The sequence below is a fragment of the Tachysurus vachellii genome, chromosome 9, assembly GCF_030014155.1.
Source record: "Tachysurus vachellii isolate PV-2020 chromosome 9, HZAU_Pvac_v1, whole genome shotgun sequence".
Classification (NCBI taxonomy): domain Eukaryota; kingdom Metazoa; phylum Chordata; class Actinopteri; order Siluriformes; family Bagridae; genus Tachysurus; species Tachysurus vachellii.
In genome coordinates this window covers 23,556,664-23,574,834 of record NC_083468.1, presented here as the reverse complement: position 1 = coordinate 23,574,834, position 18,171 = coordinate 23,556,664, and the positions used below count along the sequence as shown (strand labels likewise).

The window sequence follows — 18,171 nt, the reverse complement described above, 5'->3', positions numbered from 1 at the left end:
TAAACTTTGACATGAAATGACATGAGCTAAGATCTTGATGCAAAACGACATACAAGTGACTTCTAAGGCATATTAGAATCAAATAAAAGAGACTCCTGAATGTCAACAATATTTACAGAAGGTAGCATTGAATACTGACATATTGCCTGGTATATTTTTAAACAGCGGTATCATCCGTGAAGACTCTGATGGATTCAGAAATGCACAAAAGTCCTGAATGCAGCATATTTTTGAAGCATATTTTATTCAGTCAGTGTTGAGTAAGGCAAAAAATACAAAGCAAAAATAGCAGCAGTCTTTGAACTAACCCAAGGTGCCATGATTATGAAATAACTACTAGCAGATCATAACTATTAGCGGATTCCTGCTTTTTTCTTTAATGTCTTTTTTTTCCATCTTCACTAGCTCGTGTCTATTACTCATCATTCTTTCCTGAAATGTCCTAATCATTAAAAGGTTAATTTCCGTTCTCAATTGAGAGGACCTTTAAAAAGTAATGTTTATAAAATACTCTGTGAGTGAACCATGGTGAGAAACAAAATTGATATTTTTTTCCAAGAATTTGCCGTCTCGCTCCGATCCATTGGTCTCACTAGAACAAACATATCGAATCGGTCGAACAGTTAAATCTTTCTGTACCTTGAAGATTTACTTTAGATGATCAGGTCTAATGCTGCACAATCAAGAATTATCGATATCTCACAGTGTGTTCTTTACAAAGATGATTTTGAACACCAGGCTTTAACATGTACACGTGTTGGCTGTTGTTCTCAATCAATAACTGAGCTGAAAATGTAATTGTACATTCTCAACATGGGCATGATAAGATTACCGAAGCAAATCGATTCTCTTAGCAGGGCTCAGGAGATCGTGTTGAAAACCAGATCTATTTTTATTTAATGGATTGCTGGAACATGAAAAAAAAAAAAAAAACAATACAGGTAATACAATAAAGATCTAATTTCAGAGCTGAAACTGCAGAAATCATATAAGACTGTGCTCCTACTTTATATTATTATGTACAGTATTGACATAAGGGATGTAGCAGATGTGCAAATCAAATATTTAGCAGGATTTAAGCTATAATGAAAAGGTATACACGTGAATAAAGTTTGAAGAAAAATTGAAGTTGCCCCGTGTGAGGATCGAACTCACGACCTTCAGATTATGAGACTGACGCGCTACCTACTGCGCTAACGAGGCGGTGTGCAAACAGCTGAGTTAATCCGTTTACAAAGTTACGTTACGTTAGTTCTTAATAGTTTTACACATTTGTATCGTAACTGTACGATTACGAATGTACTCCGAGACGTACAAAATATTGTTTTTTTTCGACAAATATACACGCATTTGGTTTAAAAAACCCACACAGACTGAGCTGTTGAGTTCGATTTGCTTACATCTCAGTGGAGAATAAAAGCCCCCTACTGGTCTGTTTTGGTACTGCAGTGAAGCGAATTCTAGCTTTTTTTAATCTGGCTTTTATTTGAAATAATTTAACCTCATGGTGTTAACAGTAACTCCGCTTTATATTAGGACACATCACACAAATCCTGCTGATTATTTTACCAACATCACACACAACACCACACATACACGTTTTAATCCACTTAAATTCAGTTTTTTTCCCCACAAAGCTCTTTTAAGTCTTAAATATATATATATATATATATTTTCAATTAGGTCAAAGGGTAATCATGGATTTCTAGAGAAAAGCGCCAACAACTCCAGCTGCCTCTGATCATCTGTATCTAAAACCCACATGACACGACTCATTAAACACACTTCATGTTGTAATATTAAGCTTGAAACGTTTCTTCTGTGTAGAATAAGTTAAAAATATCAGGCCATAAAACTCTACACTTTGCTTTTATGAGCTGTGTCCTAATGAGTCTGCTCTTCAGACAGTGAAATGAGATTTACATGTGGCCCAACGCATTGTCTCTGTGTGTGTGTGTGTGTGTGTGTGTGTTTGTATGTTTGTATTTTTTTTTGTCTTTTGAAAATAATAATAATAATAATAATAATAATAATAATAATAATAATAATAATAATAAAACTTTTTATTCCGACTTTCATGTGGCAGGCAACTTACAGGAACAGTCTTAAATAACACTATAGACTCCTTCCATAAACGTTCATAAAACCTCTTAAGACTCAACATACAGTATCAGCTATTCATATATCATGATACTGACATCTAATTTCTAATCATTTATCCATATATACATTTCTGTCTTTTTGTCTTGTTTGTGCATTTACTCTTCATGTACAAAAGGAGGAGCTATTGCGTAACAGTTTTAACCTGTAGACAGTTTTACGGTGAAATCACACATCACATCACATCACAACACATCGCATCAAATCACATTACATCACATCACATCACTTCACACACATCACGTCACATCACGTCACATCACATCACACACATCACGTCACATCACATCACGTCACATCACACACATCAAATCACATTACACCACGTCACATTACACCACGTCACATTACATCACACACATCACGTCACATCACATCACGTCACATCACATCACACACATCAAATCACATTACATCACGTCACATCACACACATCAAATCACATTACACCACGTCACATTACACCACGTCACATTACATCACACACATCACGTCACATCACATCACGTCATGTCACATCACACACATCAAATCACATTACATCACGTCACATCACGTCACATCACATCACGTCACATCACATCACATCACACACATCAAATCACATTACACCACGTCACATTACATCACACACATCAAGTCACATCACGTCACATCACATCACACACATCACGTCACATTACATCACATCACGTCACATCACATCACGTCACATCACATCACGTCACACCATGTCACATTACATCACACACATCACGTCACATCACACACATCACGTCACATCACGTCACATCACAGACATCAAATCACATTACACCACGTCACATTACATCACACACATCACGTCACATCACATCACATCAAATCACATTACATCACGTCACATCACACACATCAAATCACATTACATCACATCACGTCACGTCACATCACATACATCAAATCACATTACATCACATCACATCACACACATCAAATCACATTACATCACATCACACACATCAAATCACGTCACATCACACACATCACGTCACATCACGTCACACATCAAATCACATTACATCACGTCACATCACGTCACATCACATCACGTCACATCACACACATCAAATCACATTACACCACGTCACATTACATCACACACATCACGTCACATCACATCACATCACGTCACATCACATCACATCACACACATCAAATCATATTACATCACGTCACATCACATCACATCACACACATCAATTCACATTACATCACGTCACATCACGTCACGTCACATCAAATCACATTACATCACGTCACGTCACGTCACATCACATCACATCAAATCACATTACATTACGTCACATCACACACATCAAATCACATTACATCACATCACGTCACATCACATACATCAAATCACATTACATCACATCACATCACACACATCAAATCACATTACATCACATCACATCACACACATCAAATCACATTACATCACATCACACACATCAAATCACGTCACATCACACACATCACGTCACATCACGTCACACACATCACGTCACATCACGTCACATCACGCCACATCACATCACATTACATCACATCACATTACGGCACATCACGTCACACACATCAAATCACATTACATCACGTCACATCACGTCACATCACATCACGTCACATCACGTCACATCACACACATCAAATCACATTACACCACGTCACATTACATCACACACATCACGTCACATCACGTCACATTACATTACATCACGTCACATCACGTCACATCACGTCACGTCACATCACACAAATCAAATCACATTACACCACGTCACATTACATCACACACATCACGTCACATCACATCACGTCACATCACACACATCAAATCACATTACACCACGTCACATTACATCACACACATCACGTCACATCACATCACGTCACATCACACACATCAAATCACATTACACCACGTCACATTACATCACACACATCACGTCACATCACATCACGTCACATCACACACATCAAATCACATTACACCACGTCACATTACATCACACACATCACGTCACATCACATCACATCACGTCACATTACATTACATCACGTCACATCACGTCACGTCACGTCACATCACGTCACATCACACACATCAAATCACATTACATCACATCACATACATCAAATCACATTACATCACGTCACATCACACACATCACGTCACATCACACACATCAAATCACATTACATCACATCACATACATCAAATCACATTACATCACGTCACATCACATCACACACATCAAATCACATCACATCACACACATCACACACATCACACACATCACATCACATCACACACATCAAATCAAATTACATCACGTCACATCACATCACACCACACACATCACGTCACATCACATCACATCACACACATCAAATCACATTACATCACATCACGTCACATCACATCACGTCACATCACATCACACACATCAAATCACATTACATCACATCACATCACGTCACATCACATCACACACATCAAATCACATTACATCACATCACATCACATCACATCACATCACACACATCAAATCACATTACATCACATCACATACATCAAATAACATTACATCACGTCACATCACACACATCACGTCACATCACACACATCAAATCACATTACATCACATCACATACATCAAATCACATTACATCACGTCACATCACATCACACACATCAAATAACATCACATCACACACATCACACACATCACATCACATCACATCACACACATCAAATCAAATTACATCACGTCACATCACATCACACCACACATCACGTCACATCACATCACACACATCAAATCACATTACATCACATCACGTCACATCACATCACGTCACATCACATCACACACATCAAATCACATTACATCACATCACATCACATCACATCACATCACATCACATCACATCACATCACACACATCAAATCACATCACGTCACATCACATTACATCACATCACGTCACACACATCAAATCACATTACATCACGTCACATTATGTCACATCACATCACGTCACATCACACACATCACGTCACATTACACCACGTCACATTACATCACACACATCACGTCACATCACGTCACATCACATCACATCACATCACATCACGTCACATCACGTCACGTCACATCACGACACATCACACACATCAAATCACATTACATCACACCACATACATCAAATCACATTACATCACGTCACATCACGTCACATCACATCACATCACACACATCAAATCACATCACATCACACACATCACGTCACATCACGTCACATCATGTCACGTCACATCACATCACACACATCAAATCAAATAACATCACATCACATCACATCACACCACACACATCACATCACATCACACACATAAAATCACATTACATCACATCACGTAACATCACGTAACATCACATCACATCACACCACACACATCACATAACACACATCAAATCACATCACATCACATCACACACATCAAATCATATTACATCACGTCACATCACATCACACACATCACGTCACATCACACACATCAAATCACATTACACCACGTCACATTACATCACACACATCACGTCACATCATGTCACATCACGTCACATCATGTCACATCACACATCACATCACATCACAGCAGCAGAAAACAGCAATAGAAATATGAAATATATGAAAATTATTATTATTATTATTATTATTATTATTATTATTATTATTATTATTATTATTATCATTCTTCTTCTTCTTCTTCTTCTTCTTCTTCTTCTTCTTCTTATTATTATTATTATTATTATTATTATTATTATTATTATAACCATCTGGCCTCGTAGCAATAATTTGCCTCATATCAGGACAAGCGATATTATTTATTTATTTATTTATTTATTTATATCTAAATGGGCTGTTTGAATGAACTCATTTTCCTCTGGTCTAAATGACACTGAATGATTTACCGGTGCAATAAAAATAAAAAGCACTTTGAACACAGTGAGCTGAATCATGTGAAGGTAATTTGAACCGAGTGAAGCCTTAATGTGAGCACCGTCTGATGATTTTACTCACAATGCATTGACCTAATAGCTGGAATTAAATTACAGGAATAAAAATGTCTCCTCTGTGCAGGAAACTTTAGCGTTTCATCAAAGCTTATGGTCCAAGGTGAAGTTTCACGGATCATCACCTGAACCGATACAAACGATTCACCTGAACCGATTCACCTGATTCAAACGACACAGGAGGCAAAATAACTTGTTGAATATTTTATTTGCAAACAAAGTAGTAATATCTCAGAATCCGTAAAAATATACAATTTTTTTTTAAGTTGTGACGGATTTATTTACAAGACTGGGTCACTTTGAGAACAAATGGACCGGTTTGGAGAGAAAAAAAACCCATAACGCTGAAGTAAGGGAAAGTAAGGGACATTTACTGGAGTCTACTCATCCTCCTCTACAGTCTGTACTAACACTGAAGTCTGTAATGAAGAGAAACTGAATGGAACAAACTCAGAGAGAAAGAAAGACGAATCTCAGTGAAACATAAAGAAAACACCACTTCAAAGCGAACCCAATATCTGCTCCAATAAACCATATATATTTATCTTCATCTTCCTTTAAGAGAGAAAAAGATTCTTTTTTATTATTTATAGGATTACAGTATTACATTAAGGTTCCATCACCTTTAATAGATCTGTGAAATGATTTTTTTTTTTTTTAAATTTGTCCTAGTAATAATAAACAACAAACAAAAACAAACAAAGAAAAAAAAAATCACCTTCTTTAAGATTTGCTGTCAAAGCCGTGGCGGTCTGGGAAAACCCAACGGATGTCGCTGACGTTTTTACTTAGGCTGCTTTCTAACTTGGTGTCTTGGTGTCTTCCTGCAAAGATCACGATCGAGTCAGACAGTCTGACTGAAGTCACGTCGTATAGCTGCATGACAGAGAAGATAAAATAATCTAAATCGAATGTAGTTTGTGTTCATATCAAGGCTGTAAAATGGTCTGTGATGCTCCTGTGCTTTCATCATCATCAACATCATCATCATCAAAACTAAGAAGAGCACTTACACACTCTGTAGAGATGACAGCAGACTGATTTGCTCTAGTTTCAATAAGCTAATAAATGATAATAAAAGAGAAAACAGAGCGAGTGTCTGAACATCGGTTTCCTCGCCGACGTTAGCGTGAACACCGAGAAGCGAACACTCAGTGGATTGAGGATAAACAAAGAATTCTTTACTTTTTGACTTGACAGTCATTTCGGTTTTCTAGAAATGTATTAGAGTAGATGGGTGAATGTACAAGTGGGTGAAGCATCTCAGAGTGGAATTGGAACAAAATGTTTAAAAAAAAAAAACATAAAATATGTTGTTTTTTTTTTCCTACATGTCTAAAATGTTAGAACCTCACTTATGAGGAAGAAAATACTTTCCAGCGTGAGGGTTTTCCCAGGACGCAACACAAATACGCTCGGATTCAGGCATTTATCAAGTTCTCCAAAATGACCCGGAAACCATCAGTGAGTAGACAGAAGTTAGTCAAAAAGTTCAACAGTAGCAGAGTTTGGACTAAACTCATAAACCAAGTTATAATAATGGCATGAGTAAGCCAGCGTTAATGTTAATGCTGTACACTACTAACTAGCACTAAGTGTCGGGCTTCTACAATAATGACGTAATCACTTCTCTTTCTAAACACCAGCATCCGTGAGTGTCTTTTAAAAACCCCACCATTCCCACAACATGATGATCAGATATGTTGAATATGATATTAAAGAAATCTCGAGCCATGTTGGAGTTTGCGTATCAGTTCCTGATGCTCGAGCGAGTGAGAGAGTGTGAAGATGTAGAGCCGCCTGGAACAGAGGCTCATAAACTGGCTAAAATGCCACCTGAGACCCAGAGAGTCCGATGTGAAGAGCAGATGGAGGAAAGCTTGTTGTCATTTCCTCGGGTCCGAGTGCTGGTGCAGAGACAGCACACACACACACACACACTCTTAAATGGTATCATAAACAGATGATGAGCCAGGCCCACAGAGAAGGACGTTGGAGTTTCAGACAAACACACACCTTTGTCATGAGGAGCGGTTTGATGTGTGGATGCAGTGTGTAGTGGGGTTAAAGCTAAGCAGCGTCTTGCCCGTGTTCCCTGCTGGCTCAGCTCCATACTTCATCCTCCACCCTGCTGACAGCACATCCATCACATTTAGTGATGCCACTGCACCTTGCAACACTGTGCTGCAAGCACTCGCTTAAATTGGAAGCAAGAACGCAAGTGTGTGTGTGTGTGTGTGTGTGTGTGTGTGTTTGTATGTATGTGTGTGCGAAAAAGAGACAGTTATTGTTTGGCTAAGTGTGTGGACATGAAGTAAGGCTACTGTGTTTGCGTGTGTGTGTCTGTGTGTTTTTGTTTGTGTGTGTTTGTATGTGTGTGTGTATGTACAGTATATGCATGTGTGTGTATGTGTTTGTTCATGTGTGTCTGTGTGTGTGTTTGTATGTATGTGTATGCGAAAAAGAGACAGTTATTGTTTGGCTAAGTGTGTGGACATGAAGTAAGACTACTGTGTTTGCGTGTGTGTGTCTGTGTGTTTTTGTTTGTGTGTGTGTTTGTATGTGTGTGTATGCATGTGTGTGTATGTGTTTGTATGTGTTTGTTCATGTGTGCCTGTGTGTGTGTTTGTATATATGTGTGTGTGCAAAAAAGAGACAGTTATTGTTTGGCCAAGTGTGTGGACATGAAGTAAGACTACTGTGTTTGCGTGTGTGTGTGTGTGTGTTTTTGTTTGTGTGTGTTTGTATGTGTGTGTGTGTATATGCATGTGTGTATGTGTTTGTATGTGTTTATTCATGTGTGTCTGTGTGTGTGTGTGTGTGTGCGAAAAAGAGACAGTTATTGTTTGGCCAAGTGTGTGGACATGAAGTAAGACTACTGTGTTTGCGTGTGTGTGTGTGTGTGTTTTTGTTTGTGTGTGTTTGTATGTGTGTGTGTGTGTATATGCATGTGTGTATGTGTTTGTATGTGTTTGTTCATGTGTGTCTGTGTGTGTGTGTGTGTGTGTGTGCGAAAAAGAGACAGTTATTGTTTGGCCAAGTGTGTGGACATGAAGTAAGACTACTGTGTTTGCGTGTGTGTGTCTGTGTGTTTTTGTTTGTGTGTGTTTGTATGTGTGTGTGTATGTATATGCATGTGTGTGTATGTGTTTGTTCATGTGTGTCTGTGTGTGTTTGTATGTGTGTGTGTGTGAAAAAGAGAGTTATTGTTTGGCCAAGTGTGTGGACATGACGTAAGACTACTGTGTTTGCGTGTGTGTCTGTGTGTTTTTGTTTGTGTGTGTTTGTATGTGTGTGTGTATGTATATGCATGTGTGTGTATGTGTTTGTATGTGTTTGTTCATGTGAGTGTGTGTGTGTGCGAAAAAGAGACAGTTATTGTTTGGCCAAGTATGTGGACATAAATAAAAGTAAGACTACTGTGTGTGTGTGTGTGTGTGTGTGTGTGTGTAATACAATTATGGAGTAAGGTTACAGGAAGATGTGAAATCAAGCTTAGAAGAGCCGTCTATAGGAGGGTGAGTTGTGTGGGGTTTTTTTTTTTAGTTACTTAGATGCTTAGATGCCATTAGAAATTACAACCCCAGTTTTTACATGTATTATTAAACTCATATACTCTGTACTGGACTGGACAGGTCTCTTGGCTCTAATCCCAGTTTCTAAACTCAAACACATAAATCTTCAGTAAGTACTTTATCCTGATCAGGGTCACGCTGGATTTCGGGCTGTATATATATATATAAATCTCAATATAAAGCTGTAATAAATATATAACCAGAGGTGGAAAATGCACTGGGTGAGAAAATATATTTGAAGTCAAAATCTGGAATCCAGCCAAAAAACTATAAACAACAACAAAGATTTTTACTAATCAAAAGAAGCCAATTAAAATGTTCTAATAAAATAAGTTAATATTAATATATAAAAAAACATTGATTTTTGTTTCAATGCAACTATGTATTTCTATGTTTGCTTTTTGTGTATATTTTGTTTTTGTTGACAATTGTTAAAAATCAACCATTAGCATGCGTTAGAACCGGAGTTGAATTCTAGCCAGCTATGCTAGCTATGCTACGGGACTCCATGCTAGTCAAACTTGACATGAGCAATTTAAATGAGTTAACTTGATTAAATACAGACAGCTCGTTATCAAATTTACAAAAATGACCCTAAGGAGCTTTTTTTAATACTTTAATAGTTAATGATTTTTGGGTTGGAGAAGGAGACGTCTCATTCTGAGTGTTTGTACGGTACAGTAGCAAACCGAAACACGCACGCAACATGTTTTCTATAATAAGGAACGAGCGTGAGTTTGAAGTAAAAATGTTAAGGAGTAAGAAGTCATTTAATAAGATTCATATATAATAATAAAGTACAATTCCACCACTGCATATTAACGTTGTTTGCTGGGACTGAATGTGTTCTCTTCTGTTCAGTGTTAAAAAAAAACGAATGCAATATAAATAAAAAATTACTGATCACATTTAAACAATGCTAATGAACTAAATCTCTGTGAAATTGATTTGACGATTAAATTCCACCGAATAATTTAAGAATAAACAGAATGAACGAAAACAAAAAGCCTTGCTAAATCATAGAGACTCGTAGTGTAACGATTTACTGTGAAATCTCACTATCTAATTTCACCCAGAACCGGAGTCCTGCTTCCTGTCAAGATTTCATCCTCATCCTTATCTCTTGTTCTTTCTCTCCGCTGTCACCTCTGACTTGGGATCTAAATCCTCATCCGTATTTCTTTGTGCCTTTTGTTGAAATCGCTCTAAGCTGTAATTGAATAGAAAAACTGATGTGAAAGTCCAGACTGAGACTCGATATGGATTCTAATGAGTCCATTCAGACAGTGAAAGAGAGAGACGCTGTTATTTATCATTCATAACGAGAAGACTAGTTCTAGTGGCTCCCAGAGTAAACTGATCCCCTAAATAGTCCTTAAAAATGCTTTAGTATTCATTTACAGTATCTATGTCAGTTGATCTTGACAACCGCTCATTCATGTAAAAGGATATTGTGTGTGATTAACTATTCATATGTACAATATAAAACATTTTATGTACTGTACACTAGATCTAGAGTCGCTGACACAAAACAGGCAGCTGTCTTCTTAAAGCATGATCGGAAAGGTCCTACACGAGAACCTCCATGCGCACCGGTGCTGTAGATAAGCTCTTATCCACAGCATGGTGATGTTACTGTATATTCAGTTATTTGTGCCTCAAGTGCTAGAAAAGTATCATTGGATATTCTAGGAAGGAAAAAAAAATACAAGGAATGGCTACATTGGTTAAAAAGACATTCAGGAATATTTCCGCTCAGATCTTTTCCCCCTATTTCAGAATTCTTAACAGTTATTTGGTAAAGCAATGAGAGTATAAAAAAAAAGTTGAGCGAGCACGAGAGCAAGACACCTGTACATAACAGTGACGAACGTCGTCTACAAGTGTAAATCTGCAAAACATTGATGTTATGTGTATAGATGTAAAAAAAAAAAAAAAAAAAAAAAAAAAAATTTGTTTATTTATTCATTCATTTATCTATAACCAGTAACCATTTTATCCTGGTCGTGGGTTATGATGTATAGAGAGCCTATCCTGGGACCTCTGGGATCGAAGCCCCTGGATGGGACACCTGTCCTTCATGGGACTCCATACATACACAGATACATACATTAAATGTGAAATTGGTGAAATTGTCCCACAGTGTTGTGTGTCAAACATGTGCGGTAACTGAATATCTGGCAACTATTATGACAAAATCATAATCATTTTCTTTATGTGCTGCAGTGTGCATGTGGTCACTGGAAATGCCTCTTATTCTCTATAGGGCTTGCACTGCATTCTGGGAATCAGCAGAATTGGTAATGGACTGTCTTCTCTCTGACGCTCTCATCTTTTTAACGATTCCACACAGGAATCCACCAGTGATGATCTTTCTACGGGGAAAGCGTCAATCTGCTGTTTTTAATGCTTTCTTTTCTTCTTTCTTTTTTTCTCCCATCATCCCTGATATTTCATAAACTCAGCTTGCCCTGGCTTTCTCTGCCCCTTCACTTTCAATAAATAAATAAAGCGTCACTTGGGGCAAATCTTTCCACCTCGTCGCTCAATATGCTTCCTGAAAAAAAACAAAAACAATAAAGTGATAAAAAGAACATAAGGTAACTTCAGACAGGCAGAGAGCGCAAGATGAAGAGACAGAGAAAGAGCAATAAGGAGTGACACGGAAATGTTTTTCTCTCTGTACAGTTCAGCAGTGGGCGGGCAAGCACTTAAAAAGGTTTCGTGTATGCATTCATTTAGATTTTAGATTTTATAGTATTAATTCTTCTTATGCTTGTTTTTTTCTCTCATAATTTTTTTTAACGGTAGTTGCAATAGTTGACATATCTGCAGTTGGATGAGTCAGTGTGTGTTTCCTGTCCAGGGATGTTACTGGATCTTTTTCTTGCCCCTACACAGTCTGAAAGGCTTTGCTCTGTGGTGGCATCAGGACCCCTGTAGTGGGCACAGCGAGGCCCACCGATGGATTAGGCAGCCTGAATTTGGGGGTAGTGGGCGGTTCTGGGGAGGACTGCAAGAACTCCGGGGGTTGACCGTTCTCCTTGAGGGCGCAGATGGCCGGGGGTCGGGGTCTCTGGCTGCGTGGAGCCGTGCTGTGCACCATGGACTGGGTGGACGAGGCACCGGAGCGAGAGCTGCCCGAACGAGAAGATGACAGCGAGTTGGGTTTAACAAGCTTGGCTTTGGGAGCCTCAGCATCCTCCCTATAGGACCAAATGACACAGATATAAGTCCCGGGTTAGGAAAGTGATACAAAGGTACAGTGTTTTCAGCTGCATACAGTAAGTGACTGGAGTAACGTCTGTGTAGATGAGGATCGCATCCTATGTGTGCATTTGTATTCAGAAATGAGCAGCGCTCACTACAGCATGGAGGATGTGTAATAATGAATCAATAAGTTTGTTGTTTTTCTAAAAATAAACATATCAAATTAAACGTTGTTTTCTGTGTTTCTTGGCCAACTGAAGTAAAAAATAATTGCTGGTAAGCATTTTATTAAACGCTGACTGAAACTGCTTGTTCAACTGTGAACGAAAATCTGATACCCCGATTTGGGACGCAGCCTTACACAGTGGTGGACAAGTACATGCTATTGCACACCATTGTGTAGCATAAATAGCGTGAGTTTTGTTTCACCAAAAAAAAAAAAAATAAATAAATAAATATGTAATATGTATATGTAATATGTATATATATATATATATATATATATATATATATACACATACATACACACACACACACACACACACACACACACATATATATATATATATATATATATAATGTTGGAAACTACATATAGCTACAGATAGCTGACGACACTCCTGTGTAATGTCTGTAAAATAAAATTATAATTGTAAACTATAATTATAAATTTAAACTTGTAATGTCTATAAAAATTAGGCCATGTTGTGTGATTTATTTTTCAACATTTAAAAAAAATACAGTTTTCCTAGGGTAGAGTTAGAGTTCTCACTTCTACATTTACAGCATTTAGCAGACACACATATCCAGAGCAACTTACATTTTATCTCATTTTTATACAACTGAGCAATTGAGGGTTAAGGGCCTTGCTCAGGGGACCAGCAGTGGCAGCTTGGTGGACGTAGGAATTGAACTCACAACCTTCTGATTGGTAGCCCAACACCTTAACCACTAGGCTACCACATCCCCATGTCTACATCCAGTTAGTAAAAAAATGCTTAGTAAAAAAAAATAAAAATAATTCAGATGATACTACCGTCATTAAATTCGTACGCAAGACGGCAGAGTGCCCAGTGCATAGTGTCAGTGTGTGGTAAGTCATTTAGGGTGCAGCTTTCTGTATCGTAACAGTTAATATCACAGATATGATACAGATTAATAAACACTGATCCAGTGACATCCCGAATGAGTGTTTAATCTGTCTGAACTCGATTATAGAGCTCTGTGAGCATGTTACCTGAGGAATAATAGAAGCTCTAAGCCTCAGTAATGCTCCTAAATCCATTGGGGCACCTTACTGTGAGGACTTACTGCCACAACACTTCACTCACAATGCAGTATAAGAAATGTGTTTAATTCACTCAGATATACACAAACACACACACACACACTAGTTGCAACAGTTTCCTACTACACTGCTAGTAAAATGACCCCTGCTCCACTAGTGGCATTACTATTTTTCTTGTCCTTTCATTCTACTGGCTTTATTTTGTTTAAATAATCTTTAAACTCTGGACTTTTCAAAGTACCCTGTGTGAAAATGTAATTACCCTCTAAGTTACTCAATCAACCAACCAAATGTCACTAATTACTGGGGATTAGTCCCATCCAGGCTTAATTACTGTCATTGTGGAGTCTAAACACTTCTTTAAGAATCTTTAAGAAATCATTCATTCATTCATTCATTCATTTTCTACCGCTTATCCGAACTACCTCGGGTCACGGGGAGCCTGTGCCTATCTCAGGCGTCATCGGGCATCAAGGATACACCCTGGACGGAGTGCCAACCCATCACAGGGCCCACACACACTCTCATTCGCTCACGCAATCACACACTAGGGACAATCTTTCCAGAGATGCCAATCAACCAGTCTTTGGACTGGGGGAGGAAACCGGAGTACCCGGAGGAAACCCCTGAGGCACGGGGAGAACATGCAAACTCCACACACACAAGGCGGAGGTGGGAATCGAACCCCCAACCCTGGAGGTGTGAGGCGAACGTGCTAACCACTAAGCCACCGTGCCCCCCTTTAAGAAATCATGAAAGGCGCAAATACTTTTTAATGGCATTGAATATATCAGTAGATTGAACAATTGGGTATCGGATAAAGGACGGAATCTAACCTGATCTCATTGGGTGTCTCCTCCTCCTCGTACTTCTTTTTCTCTTTCTTGCGGAAGACCAGCCAGATGATGAGTATGATGATGAGGACGCCAAAGGACACGCCGACCACAGCACCGGCCACCACGCCTACACCTCGCACGTCTACACAGGACACGTTTTTAAATGGATTTATAGTCAACAGTTCCTGTTATCGCTTCTGCTACAGCAGTCGTTCTCTCACTAGCATCTTTTATATTCATCTTTGTTCTGTAACAACACATCTGCGTCTCTTCTCTTCCCTTAAACACCCTGACCCAACCCACCCACTCACACAGGTCCACTCACACTGCATAGTAACTTCAATGATACAGTTCTCCTCTCCCACGTCGTTGCTGGCTGTGCACCTGTACACGCCTGAGCTCTCGTGACTCAGGTTCCTCAACGTCACAAACTCCGGGTTCTTCAGATCTGCAACAATGAGGGACACCGATGAAAATCAGATTAAACAATGTGACAGTTGCAAATTCTGAACAATCTTTTCTCACCTTAAATTTAACTCCTCCTTAACATTAGCAATAAGGTAACCATGTTAGTGATGTTTATCATCAAATTCCATGCTAATCTCAGCTGTTCATTTCTCTTATGAAACACTACACCTCCTCCCTCCATGCCTTCCTTGGTTTCTACCTCCCTAACTACCCTACTAATACCCCCACTCCACCTTCCTACCAACCATTTCATATGTTTGACTTTGTTGTGGGACGTCGTATCGTTATCATATTCACATTTTATTACTAGCTACTTTTTTTTAAACTGTTTTTTCAGCTCCAAATAATGGAAACTATTGCAGCTTGTTTTTTTTCAGAATACTAATGAGATAGTAGCAGTAGTGATGAAAATCCACTGAGAAGAAAAGAATTGCGGTGCCTGGATTAAAAACGGACCCATTTATTGTTAGTATTTTAACAGATTACAGAAAAACAGGCTAATTTTCACATCTTAAAGTCTCAGGTTCAGAAAGAGAAGCTCAGAGAAGCTCAGAGAAAGAATTGTTGAATTGTTCTTTACACCAAGCCAACAAGAAATACGTAGCAAACGGAATAATAAGTAAAGCTTTTACGAGGTGTGTAAAGAAATCAAAAATGTTTAATTATGTTAAATAAATATAAAAAATAAAAAATAAATAAAAAAAATGAAATAAATGTTACATTTCTGATCGGAAAATGTATGAAATTTAAAAGTTATTTAAAAAAAAAAAAAAATCAAATGGTAAATGTTATAAGAATATCAAATAATGTTCAATGGCATGTTAAGAAAGAAATCTTATAAAAATGTCATATTTAAAGTAAACATTAGATGAAATTAATAATGTTAATTGTTAAGTCACAAATAGGAAATGCTACATAAAGTAGATGAAAAAAAAACAAAACATTTATTCTTTGCTTAATTCCAAACTATAAGATGAACACACATTACTGTGAGGCTACTGGGAACTGTAGTTATCTATCTGCCTTCTGGGTAAATTATGGGATGTCGTGCTTCATCATCCTCTGAATTGCCATAACTGCATGTCATCGTTCATTAATGAATATACTAATATCATGAGTATGTGTGAATGTGAGTGTGTATTATTGTGTGTGTGTGTGTGTGTGTGTCAGGCTGATGAATGCCTCTGCAGTGCCTCCAGCAGATGAACAGTTCATGCGCTCCTCCACCTGTGATGAAGCGCTCGTGTCCACAGCAACACACCGTGATTTAGGAGCAGTGACGGGACGCCGCTCAGAGAGACTCCGGCCCGAGAGCCTCATCCGATACTCCTCATCCTGCGCTTACTTGCTCACTCGCTCTATTTCTCCCTTATCCCTCGCTCGGACTAACAGCCAAAGAAAACTAATTAGGATGAACAGGTGTTGTTTGGTGCATGTCGTTAATTGCTGGACTCGGGTGAGGGCACGATCCAGCAGAAATGAGCTTAGTTTAGAGATGTTTAGAGATGTAAACATGTGCTTACACACACACACACACACACACACACACACACACACACACAGAGTGATTTAAGAGTAAATCACAGCCTCTGTATTACAGAGACGCTGTACTAAACTTCTAGGTTTCCCACTGAATGAATCGAAGTAGTTTAAGGAGGATGTGACGGCTTCACAGAAGCTAAACAAAATGAAAGTTTCAGGTGAAACAACGATTTAAGGATCAATCACGAAAACACACTGTCTCTCTCTTGGAGATCTACGATGTTTGGGCACGATGTTCATCAGGAATCAGAGTAAGATTTAAACAAAGACGGTCATGTTGGAATGTAATCCTGAGCTAAAGTCAACCGAGTGTCAGGTTTATGCTCGGACATTGGCTGCTGGTACTCTAGGGGGCGTTCCGGCATTTGTTTTTGTTTGTTTCATGTTCATGTGTCCTTGCCCTGCCCTAGCCTTAATTCCTTCCTGCCTCTGCACACCTGTCCCTTATGTGTCTCTAATTGTTTCCCCTATTTATCCATCGTCGTCCATAACGTGTTCGTCTTTGTCCTTGATTTTGGTTCGGTGCCTCAAGTCTTCGAATCTTGTTTTTCGTAGTTCATGTTTCAGTTTTATTTCTGTTCATCTTACCTGCCCAGTTTTCCCAGTGTTTTCTGTTTCCCTCTGTGTTTCTGTGTATAAACCGTGTCCATATTGTTATCCCTGCTTTTGGGTTTGGTTTTTACACTGACATAAAGGTTGTGCAAAGTTTACTTAAATACAAGCACTCATTAAACCAAAATGAGATTCAGATGCCAACAGTGATTTGATGTTACCCTGCGACCCTGTGAAGTGAAGGGAAGTCGGCGTAACCCTGACAACGTGACACAAGTTAGTCCCTGTTATAAACAGTAGTTTACCTCAACAATACTAAATTGAGAGCTTCCACTTAAGCTGAACAAAAAAAAAAACTTTGACCTGGTTTTGTGATCACGCTTGTGATCCGTCTTGGACATCTACACTGCTTTC

General features: G+C 38.5%; 1 protein-coding gene and 1 non-coding gene across 2 annotated transcripts in view; both read right to left on the bottom strand.

Annotated features, from left to right (window-relative positions):
* Positions 1–1,130: 1,130 nt before the first annotated feature.
* Positions 1,131–1,203, bottom strand: trnam-cau (transfer RNA methionine (anticodon CAU)). Its single transcript has one exon. It is a non-coding gene; the product is annotated as a tRNA-Met (tRNA).
* A 7,590-nt stretch (positions 1,204–8,793) lies between these two features.
* The window catches only part of clmpb (CXADR like membrane protein b), a 93,488-nt gene continuing 84,110 nt past the window's right edge, over positions 8,794–18,171 (bottom strand). The window contains exons 5-7 of the mRNA XM_060878302.1: positions 15,521–15,643; positions 15,196–15,337; positions 8,794–13,067 (exon numbers count right to left, since the gene is read on the bottom strand). Of these exons, the coding sequence (XP_060734285.1) occupies positions 12,755–13,067; positions 15,196–15,337; positions 15,521–15,643 (578 nt within the window). The 3' untranslated portion in view covers positions 8,794–12,754. The remainder of the gene's footprint in view (positions 13,068–15,195; positions 15,338–15,520; positions 15,644–18,171) is intronic.